This window comes from Arvicola amphibius, chromosome 11 (genome assembly GCF_903992535.2).
Source record: "Arvicola amphibius chromosome 11, mArvAmp1.2, whole genome shotgun sequence".
Taxonomy (NCBI): Eukaryota; Metazoa; Chordata; class Mammalia; order Rodentia; family Cricetidae; genus Arvicola; species Arvicola amphibius.
In genome coordinates, this window is record NC_052057.2 from 24,880,665 (window position 1) to 24,891,387 (window position 10,723).

General features: G+C 46.7%; 1 protein-coding gene across 2 annotated transcripts; it reads left to right on the plus strand.

The window, feature by feature from the left end:
• The first annotated feature begins 271 nt into the window (after positions 1-271).
• On the plus strand, positions 272-10,277 carry Nhlrc3 (NHL repeat containing 3). 2 transcript variants are annotated; one of them, XM_038347231.1, is made up of 8 exons: positions 272-289; positions 361-522; positions 1,091-1,243; positions 1,787-1,934; positions 4,797-4,997; positions 5,989-6,080; positions 8,540-8,652; positions 9,274-10,277. In XM_038347231.1, exons 2-8 carry the CDS (start codon positions 439-441, stop codon positions 9,524-9,526), a joined length of 1,044 nt encoding a protein of 347 aa, XP_038203159.1. In that variant the 5' UTR covers positions 272-289; positions 361-438; the 3' UTR covers positions 9,527-10,277. The 2 variants fall into 2 exon arrangements, with proteins under 2 accessions (XP_038203159.1, XP_041911898.1); XM_042055964.1 differs by lacking the exon at positions 272-289 and having other exon boundaries at positions 301-522.
• The last annotated feature ends 446 nt before the right edge of the window (positions 10,278-10,723 follow it).

Sequence of the window (10,723 nt, forward strand, 5' to 3'; positions counted from 1 at the left end):
TAGGTGGGGGTCCTAGTGTGGGAATATAGGTATCCATGGCAGGCGCCTGAATGCTTCTGAAACGGATGTGCCTGAAGTCTTTTCCAGAGGTTCGTAGACATTGTTTTTGCGTCATAGTCCCCTTAGTGTTGAATTTTGTGGCGTTATGTTTTGATTCTTGAATGTGAGTCTAGAGGAGTGGACTGTAAACGGGTCAGGAAGATCTGCGGGCGCCACCATGCTGGCGGCTGGAAGGAACCCGGGGCCAGGAGCGCCGCCGAGCGGGAAAGCGTGGTCGCTGGGTCACACGGTGGGCACCTGACTCGGGGGCGGGGAAAGGAGGAGCCGGAAACCCGGAATTTAAAAGTTTCTCTGCTCTAGTTTTCCGGTGCTTTACGTAGACGACCGCCCCAGACGCGGCTTCAGTCCTCGCTGACCTTCGCCTCCAGGACCCGCAGGATGGCGAGAGCCTGGGTCTGCGTGGGAGGCGCCGTCTTCTTTCTCTCCTGTTTGGTTTTGCACTGGCGCTTCAGTGACCCTCTGGTGAATAGCGGGGATGAGGCTGTCGGTTGTGGGTGACGCCGAGGGGTGCAGCCCCAGAGGCGCCAAACCTGCTCCTGGGGCTCAGCTGCTGGCCATTCGCCTTCTTTTTTAGTGCTAAAAAGTTTGCGTGTCGGGGCTGGGGAGGTGGCGCGGAGGATGAGAGCTCTTGCACAGGACTAGGGATCGATTCCCACCACCAACATGACTGCTTACTTCCCCACTGTCACTCCAGTTCCAGGGGACCTGATGCCTTTTCTGGCCTTTGTGAGCGCGTGGTGCACATAAACTACCTCGGGCTCACACAATATGTCTAAATAAAAATAAACATATCCTTTGAAAAATACATGTACATACTGGATCCCCCCCACCCCCCAGCTCTTACTACACTCTAGAGTAATTTGCAGACCTTTTATTGTGGTTGTTATGATATTTAGACATCAAAACCTGTTTATCTGGAATTATTCTGGCTGTCAAGGCAAGCTGTAAAGATAAGAGAAACACCTATACTGTTTTGGTTTTTAACCTGGAAGGCAAACTGAATCTTGAAGTTTATCTTATTTTATTTGAGGTTTCAAGGACAATTGCTTTTTACGTACCCTGGAGAAAGGAGGATTCTCTTTTCCGGCTGGATTTGGGTTGGCCCAAGTATTCGGAGTACTTCACTGGTTCGACCTTTTCTGTTGCGGTTGACTCCCTCAAAGGGTTAGTGTACGTAGCTCAAGTAAGTGGAATGAATATTTATTCTATGCGAGCCCGTGAGCCCGTGTGAATGTGATCTGAGAACACCTTTTGGGATTTGGTTCTTTCCTCCTATGAAGGGGTTTGGGGATGAAACTCCGGTTGTCAGGCTTGCTCAGAGAACATTTTTATCTTCTTAGCCATCTCCCCAGCTAGAGATTTTTTTTTTAATTACACATATTCAGTTTGATCACGACAGAAAAGAAAGAAGAACATTCAACCTGAACTTAAAAAAAAAAAAAAAGAACTGTAAGGGAAGAAATGATTTACCACCCTTGATGGCCAATTGCATTTATTTTTATATTTATTATATTTATATTATGCTAATTGTGCAACAATCTTGAGTTGGCTTCAAGCACACATTTTTGATTTGTATGTGATGCATGTTATTGCTAAGTTTTGAAGTTGGCTTTTTACACATTACTAGGCTTCTCAGCTATCCTTTAATTTTGATTTCTCTCTGACAAAAGTAAAGATTAGCATTCCTCTTAAGTGATTCTAAGCAGTTATTTTTGTATGCCTTCAGAGAGGGGATAACATCCCCAAGGTATTAGTGTTCACAGAGGATGGATATTTCCTTCGAGCCTGGAATTATACAGTTGACACACCCCATGGTATATTTGTCTCCGGCACACCGTATGAACAGTCCGTCTGGATCACGGACGTAGGAAGTGGTATGTGTAGCATTGTCTATTAAATTGCCTTCCTAGGTGGAATTCAGATCTTTGCCTGTGTTCTTGCTTGTACATTTTAAGGCTAGCATTGCTGAATCTAATCATACTTTCTTTAATATTTCACAAAATCATTTGTTATACCATATTCCTGTTGAATCAAGGGATTCAATGATGCTGTAATCATGATCTTTTAAGCTTGTCAAGGGACTGTGGGGGGGGATGGGGGGGTGTAGGCCAGAGTGTAGTTCCTCAGAGCCATCAACCTTGTCTTTTGAAATAATATTGCTCACTGGCCTGGAACTCACAAGCAGTCTGGGGTACCCTGGCCAGTGAGCCCCTGGCAGCTTCCTTTCTCCCCTGTCTGAATACTGATTACAGTGCACACATGCGTACTAGTGGGGTTTTAGTTTTTTCTTTCTTTTTTTTTTTTTTTTTTTCCGTATGTGGGTTCTAGGTATGGAACCCAGGTCCTTGTGCTTGAGTGACAGGCGTTTTCCTGGTAAACTGAACTATCTCTCCCTACCCCTGCCTCCTCCCAGTTCAGGATCTTTCCTCCTTTGACCCTTCAGTTGCTCTTCTCAGACTAACCCTAACCTCCTCTGTAAAGTCAAATCAGATGGCAGTATTTTAAAGGAAATCCGTGGCCTCTTAACTCCCATTTATACCAGTTGTCTTTTGAGAGGATGAAGGGACAAGAACCCGCAATTTGATGCCCGGAGAGAAAAGATTCACAGACACTGGTATTAACAGTTCTGAAATCCCGTTGCCTTAAGCATGTCTGAAACCTTCCTACCTTCCCCTGTCTTTAGTAGGCAGTGCTGACACAGTAGACTCTAGCCTCACAGCTGCACGGGACCTTCTCGGAGGTACGCTCCACCTGTGCTGCTGGTGTGTCCTAGCAACAGCAGAGCCGGTTCCTACTGCCTGGACAGGCCAGCAGGAGTGGGGTCATCAGGGAAGGTGTTGCGAGTGTCCATTGGTCTGCTTATGTCCCTGGCTTGAAGGACCTCCTGCTTCCCCAGCGTTTGATAATTCACATGCCACTTTTGAGAACCAGTAAGGTCTGGGTTTCTGTGAGGACAGCTGTTGTCACTCTCGTTCCAGGGTGCAGATGCTCTCTGGGCTCCAGGTAGTGAGCAGGCGGTCCCTTAGCGAGCAGTCCATCAGCGAGTGGGCGCTCTGTTCAGTCTTTGTTTTGGGAGGTAAACGTAGGTCCGACAGCTCAAGACTGGCAGCCGCAGCCTGTTCCTTCCGCCCCTTTTCTGAGTCTTCAGAAAGCATAGCTTTCCCCCTCTCTTCCTCTCATCTCCTTTTTCCTCCTTTCGGATGCTTGCCAAAGCCCGGGACGTGCGTCTCTGAACCCCTCGCATCCCTTTCTGCCATGCGGCTGCGTACAAGCTGCATGGCTTCCTCAGTTCCCCTTCTTCACCTTCCACTCCTAGGCTGCAGCTGAGATTTACGCCTTGGCTCCCCTGGAGTTCTTCATTTAAGTCCTAGGAAAACTGGCCTTGAACTTGTAAGTAGATCTAGGAGCAGGAGAGATGCGCAGTGGCTTAGAACTCTGTTCTTCCAGGGGACCCGGTGCAGTTCCCAGCACCCCACAGCAGCTCACAACCGTCTGTGACTCCACCCTTATCTGGCCTCTCTAGGCACTGTGCACACACATACACACAGGCAAACACTCACCCACAGAAAATAAAGTAAAATAAACTATTATCTAAAAAAATCTTGGAAGTATATCCGAGTTTATGCAGTGCTGTAGTGAGAGTTGACTGTTTTCTCCTCTGTCCCCAGAAGTCACTTGAAAGACCCTTATTTTTAATTTATTCTGATCACGTCATCCTCTAAAAAGAAGAAAAACTCCCCTGGTTCCCAGAAGTAAATGCGGCACGGATGATCTCATTCTTTCCATTGTGTCTTGACTTCCGCCCTCGCAGCCGAGAAACTTTTTATGCTCTTCCCATTTTCCAAATGAATTTGATTTCTTCAAATGAAGATTTGGCTGCAAGTCAACCACTTAAAACAATTTTAAGTACCCTGCCTTACCTAGTCTTCAGAAACTTTGAGATGTGCTTTCTCTAGTATGTTGTGCTCTCTGTGGCTAAAATCGTCAGCCCAAGCATTCAGTGCAGTGATCAAGTGGTTCTCCGGTAGACTGGTAATGTGGGCTCACACACTTGCCTTCTGGAAGCTCGGTGCGGTGCGTCAGATCAGTGGTCATGGGTGCCAGTCCACTACTTCCGCCTCCTGTGCCTTCACCTTGGCCTCTGCCAAACTGCCGCATGCCTCCCTTACTTGCTCTTATTTACTTTATTCTTTAACTTGTGTGGTCATTTTAGCGCCAAGATGATTTTTCTCTCAAGAAGTGATCAATTTTGAATTTGTTTCTGCTAGGAGAAAATGTGTGTGTTTTTTTAAAAAAATCTGTGTTGTTATATAGAGAATTTTTTTTTGTTGTTGTTGACTTCTGAAAATTTAAAACCTGTACATGGGTGATTGAAATAACAGCTTTGACTGTAAGTTGCTTGTTTTTTAGTTCCTTCTGGATTTATTTTGCAAGCAGTGTGTTTTAAAAGGGAAACATGCACAAATTGTTCTAAGCTTTCTGTGTAACGAGTCACCGTTTTTGCTGTAGTCCTTTGTGGTTGCAGTCTCCTGAATTTGGAGTGATTAGGTACTAACTCATCGGCAGGTTTGCTCAGACCTTAGGAAGGGCTGCTTGCTGTCACCTGTTGCGTTCACGTGTGCAAGTCTGTTGGCTTCTGTAGCCGTTCCAGCCTTGTGACAGATTTGCCTTTAGCTTACAAAAGAGGGTATGCATGTTGTGCAATGCTTTTAACACGTGTTTGTCTATCTCTACAGGATCCTATGGTCACACGGTTAAAAAGTATAATTCCCTGGGTGATCTTGTTCAAGTCTTGGGTACCCCAGGCAAGAAAGGCACTGGCTTGAACCCGCTGCAGTTTGACAACCCTGCAGAGTTATATGTAGATGACACGGGAGAGATTTACATTGTGGATGGAGATGGGGGATTGAATAACAGACTAGTCAAACTGTCCCAAGGTAAATCTTTAACTTGCTATGATCGTAAGGATATTATTTTATAACAGAATCTGATTTGTTTGCTGCTTGGCATAATATAGCCATATTGTACATGAAGCTGTGTAAAAGGCTCAATATGAGGAAAACAGACAGGTGGGATTGCCAACAGCAAATGATTATCTCATGGGTCTGCATGTCCACTGGGTCCAGGAGATGCCTCCCAGGGACTGGAGGTGGTGTGAGAATTTAAATTGACTTCTAAGGATTTCTTGTCCTGCATACACTGGGGAAGCCAGGAAGCTGGATCCCTGCCAGGCTTCCTGCAGCTGTGACAGGGTGACTTTGCCCTCTTCACCGTGTGTCCTCTTTGTGTGCCCGACTCTCATATCTCTCTCTTACAAGGATTCAGGGTGATCTCAAGATCTCCAGCTTCATTACAGCCTTAAAACCTGCAGCCAAAGGCCACGTTCCCAGTGCGGTGTGTCAGGAGTGGACTAGTCTTTTCAGAGAAAGAGTTGATGCATAAACTGTGACTCCTTCCAGAGACGAGAGGGAGACTATAGACATCTAACAGAAGGAGTGATGGCACACATCTGTAATCCTACACTCTAGAGACTGAGGCAGGAGGATTGCTAGGAGTTTGAGGCCAGCCTGAACTACATAGTACAAGGCCAACCAGGACTACATAATGTAATTGTCTCAGAACAAGAAAAAGAAATTTGAACAAAAGTGAACTTTTTGTACATAGGGAACTAGTTTGAAGCAACCAATGTAGGAGTTCTGAGCAGTGCTTTAGAAGAAGTTCGAACAGCTCAGGCAGAGATAATGGAGCAGTGGATTGTTGGAAAGGAGCACGTGAGCTAGACAGATCCAGGCAGGACTAGGAGACAATACTCAAATCCTCGGTGTGTAGTACTTTTTTTATAGTTTGCAAGACGAAATTAATGTAAAATTATGTAAATGCATAAGGCATTCTGTGTGTTCACTGCTTGTATGTATTTACCATTTATAGATTTCATGATCCTCTGGCTGCGTGGAGAGAGTGGAACAGGACCTGCGCAGTTCAACATACCTCACAGTGTCACACTTGACGCAGTCGGTCGGGTAAGCACAGCCTCCTTGTGTTTGGAATAGCATGCTTGTGGGTGGGTGGGTGTGTCTTGGTGTGTGTGTATATTGAATACTTGAATATTAGGAGGTATTTCTATTTCATTTCCATTGCTGTGATAAACAAACAAACAAACTTGATGGAAAGCCAGGTAGGGAGAAAGCAGTCAAGGCAGGAACTTCAGAGTCTCTGCTGTCCAGTCAGCATAGAGAGGAATGAGTATACAGCACACTCACATAGACACTTATATAGGCCCATGCTGCCTTGCTCACACTCATACATTATTACACAACTCAGCACCCCCTGCCTAGGGAATGATGCCACCCACATAAGCTGAGGGTTCGCATGTCTGTTAAAGCAGCCAAGACAGTCCCCTTCAGATGTTACCACAGGCCAACCTGCTGTAGACTTCGCTTGTTGAGTACTCTGTCCCCCCAGCCATCCCAGGTTATATCAAGTGATGGTTAAAGCGAGCCACAGTAGGCACGTCTAGGCAATTTCTCCAGAGCTGGCTATGCACACTTGCTCTCAAAATGTGTGGGCTCTATTCTGAGGAAGTTGTCCAAATACTTAGAAATTAGCAAACTAGATAAGTCTGTAGTCTTTAAGGGACAAAAGGGACAGGTAATGAATCCAAAACCAGAAAAGAACTTTGCCTTCTGCTAGGAAAACCATACTGTAAATGTTTGAGCTGCCTCTAGTTCACAAGGGGGAGAAGGCTGCCCTGATTTGATGGCAGTGGGCAGATGAGCCAGAGGCTTATCCTGAAGGTTTGAGAGGAGCCCTCTCTGTAAACTCCTACCCTTTCTCTCCCTTCGTGGGGGCAGCACACCTCCAATGGGGAATGGAATTGCCTCCCTGCTTCCCTGCCTCAGCTACTGCTCCCCACCTCCAGCTTTGCCTCTTGGCATCCTGGAGTTACCTTCCACCAAGCACGTCTCCATGAGCGGTGTTTCAATTGTCTACCTGTTTCCTGTGATAGCTATTCTCTGCTACACAGCCCCTCTCCTGCATAGCTGCTCCTCTGTAGACTGCGGCTTCTGGTGGGCACGGCTAGTCCTAAGGGGTCACACCTGTGGTATTAAGTAAATATTTTGATGCTCAGTGCCGTGTCAGCCTGTCTTTATTGATGCAAGCCCTATTAATAATAATAATAATAATAAATAATTATATTCCACTTTGCCAAGCATGAGAGATCTGACACAATCAAATTCACCATGATGAGGAAGGTTGTTAGGGGCTAGCAAGATCTTCTGGAGGGACAGCTTGAGATTGCTGGGGGTGACAAATGATAGCCCTTTCTCTACATCCTTGTGGATCAGTGCCCCAGCTGTCAGGCTTCTACATGCAGGATAGCACCCTGCTAGGGCCCTACACCCTCGCCCTGCACCTGCTGTTTTATGACAGTAGATATGACTCATTCCATCCCCGTCATAGCCTCTCACTGTGGAGTGAATTAACTCCACAGTTAAGGACTTCCTGTTTCAGAGAGACTTTTGATCACATGTGCTCTGAGAAAGAAAGAAAATAATCTGGAATGTCCTTCAGTCCTGAGATATGACTGTTCCTTCCTTGGTCATCTGTCTGAGGCAGTAATGCCCGATCCCTGAGCAAACCCATCTTGAGTCAAGAGGAAGCTAGAGCTGTTCACCCACCTGGGCACCAGCCTCTCACTGTCCTATGTCTCTGTCTGTCTGGAGAAGCAGTCAGTGGCTACCAAAATTAATACACACCAATGGAGATAAAGTCAGGGTCTCTCTGGGCTACACGGACCCAGGAAATGCGAAGGATCTGCAAGGGGTGTGGTCTGTGCTGTAGGTGAACTTGGAATTGTATAACTCAGGGAGTTCCATAATGCTATTGAGAACAAACCTGAGCCTCCTGTTTTATTACAGGAGTGTCTTAGTAGCTCATTACAGTCTATAAACCCGATATCAAACCCATCATGCTTATGTGTTGCTAGCACACCCAAGCTTCCTCCTCTTCCGTGACTGTGCTTTGACCCATCCCAGGAGTCCCAGATAGAGGTTTAGAGATGGCACTGGGAGAGTAGCCACAAGACTGCTTTTCTGTGTCTTATGACCTGGCTTAGGAGCCGGCTCAGTTGTGCAGTGGTGGTGATGTGTGTTAGAGGAGTGGGTGAGTCTGCCCTGGTCAGTGTCTCTGGTCTGCTGCACAGTGGTGGAGGACTCGGGATTTTAGGTACTTGCATGTTTAGTGTGATTGATGGCCCTGTGGGCTGTGGGCAGAGAGGGACACATAGTAGACTGTAGCATTCACATTTGTTAGTGTGTTTCAGACAAGGTGTTTAACCCTCCTGAGAATGGAGGCTAGTGATGCCATCTGTAGGGTCCTGTAAACACTAACTGAGGCAATGGTGTGGAGCTATTGAAAACAGTCATGTTTCTTCTCGTGTTGTGGGACTCTCCCAGCTGATGTGATTTTGGTTTCGCAGGTGTGGGTTGCCGACCGAGGAAATAAAAGACTCCAAGTATTTGATAAAGACACTGGAGAGTGGTTAGGAGCGTGGGACAGCTGTTTCACGGAGGAGGGGCCTTCGGCTGTTAGGTAACCGTTGCTGTTTGTTTGAAATGCTCGTTCTGGCTGGTTGTGTGACCCCTTCTTCTAAGGAGCAACTGAAAGTTTCAGGTGTTTGTTGTCAAGTTTAGGCAGAAGAAATGGAAGGAAATAAGTTTCCAAAGAATAGTCTGAGGCTTTCTTGCCCTCTGGGAGATTTCCACTCACAGAAGGAGGCTCAAAGCTTGGGTCTGTGGCTGGAGAGATGACTCAGTGGTTAAGAGCATTGCCTGCTCTTCTAAAGGTCTTGAGTTCAATTCCCGGCAACCACATGGTGGCTCACAACCATCTGTAATGAGGTCTGGTGCCCTCTTCTGGCCTGCAGGCATACACACAGACAGAATATTATATACATAATAAATAAATAAATACAAAAAAAAGCTTGGGTTTATACTGTTGACCTCCTGAACTTCTCATCCTCCATTCGCTATGCTGTGCTTGTTTTAATGCAGGCGTGTCTTTAGCTTCATCTACTATCCCAGACCTCCATGCAGTTTTAAATTCGTAGAATCCTTCAGGCAGTGATGGTCTCTGCTGCTGTCAACGTGCCCACCTGCAGAGGACACAGCATTGGAAGAATGATCATAATAATTGAATTCTCCTTCTTCCTAGGTTCACCCCGGATGGGAAGTACGTGATTGTGGCCCAGCTGAACCTCAGTAGGCTGTCAGTTTTGACGGCCCCACCATCTGGAGGCATCGGCGACTGTTCTGTGATCAGCAGCATCCAGCTGGCAGATCAGGTTCTGCCCCATCTTGTAGAAGTTGACAGAAAGACCGGAGCCGTCTATGTAGCAGAAATCGGTGCAAAACAAGTGCAGAAATACGTCCCGTGGCACAGCCCTGCCCCTGCCGCTGGGCCTTAGGGCTTTCATCCTGGAGGAGCTGCAGGAAGCAGCGCAGAGCCCCAGAGTCGCTGAGGCACAGGGCCGTTGGTACCTCTTCCACCAGAGAAGTGTGTTGGCATGTCATTGAGAATCGTGTTTTCTTGAGGTTCCTGGGACTTAGTTTTACAACTAAGAGTTTTTTGTTTCTTTTTTCTTTTCCTTTTTGAGGGTCATGGATGTTGAACTCAGGGCCTCGTGCACGCTAGGCTTCTGCCCTAGCACTGAGCTGCATCTTCACGTAAGCAGCTTTTAAAGAAAGAAATGCAATCCTGAAGTGGGGTTGTAAAGGGGAACTGTGATTGCAACCAGGTTACTTGCTCAGGCTGATTGACTCTCTCTGGGCTTCTAGGATAGCCTTATGATTTCGTGTGAAGAACTGGACACCACTGGTTTGTTTAACTTCTGTAAAATGACCTGTGAGAGATGCGGATGGGCGGGCTGTGGAGCAGTCTGGTGCATGCAGAGTCCTGCGCCAGTCCAGAGCATGCTGAAGTGAAGAGCAGCATGGTCTGCCTTGCAGTCCAGCAGGGACAGAGTGGGCATGGTGACGCAGGAGCAAGAGGACCGTGACAGATAGGACAGCCGTGCAATGTGGATGTGTGGAAACTGCAGGCAGCGACAGCTTGGCCTCAGAGATGAGCGAGAAAGAGTCAACTCTACCATCCAGGTAGAGCAGACCTAAGCCTTACAGACTTCTTGTGAATTCTGAGGAAAACACAAAGCAAAAGTTTTGGTCTTTGTTTTTTTTTTTTCTTCAAAATGCTTAATGGCACCCTTTACAAATAAGAAGACAACAGCCAGCACCTAAGCACTTTACTAAAATGGAGATTTATCAATGGTATTTTAAGAGTTAGTGCCAACAATGAGTCCCTCTTCACTGTTGCCCATCCCATTTTTTAGAATGAACTCACTTTGCTACTAGCACTTATCTACCTCCAAGATATTTTAGGGGGTCAGAACCCTTTACACGGAAGTGTGCCAAGCACTTTGAGGCATTACGCTGCATCTCCCTGCCTCTCCAGCCCGCTCTTTCCTGTCTGAATGCTGGCCTTCAGAAGCAGGCTCTGTGTTTTTCAGTCTGTTCTGGTTTATTCTAGGTGTCCATGCATCCTTTCCCTCTCAGGGTCTTTTGATCACCCATCCCCTTTGCTCCATCAGCATCCCCAGCTGTTCCAG

Excerpts from the sequence above, each read along its gene's own strand:
- Nhlrc3 (XM_038347231.1), top strand. The coding sequence starts at position 439 with ATGGCGAGAGCCTGGGTCTGCGTGGGAGGCGCCGTCTTCTTTCTCTCC. Across the intron at positions 4,998-5,988 it reads ACTAGTCAAACTGTCCCAAG|ATTTCATGATCCTCTGGCTG; the intron begins GTAAATCTTTAA and ends TACCATTTATAG. Across the intron at positions 6,081-8,539 it reads CACTTGACGCAGTCGGTCGG|GTGTGGGTTGCCGACCGAGG; the intron begins GTAAGCACAGCC and ends TTGGTTTCGCAG.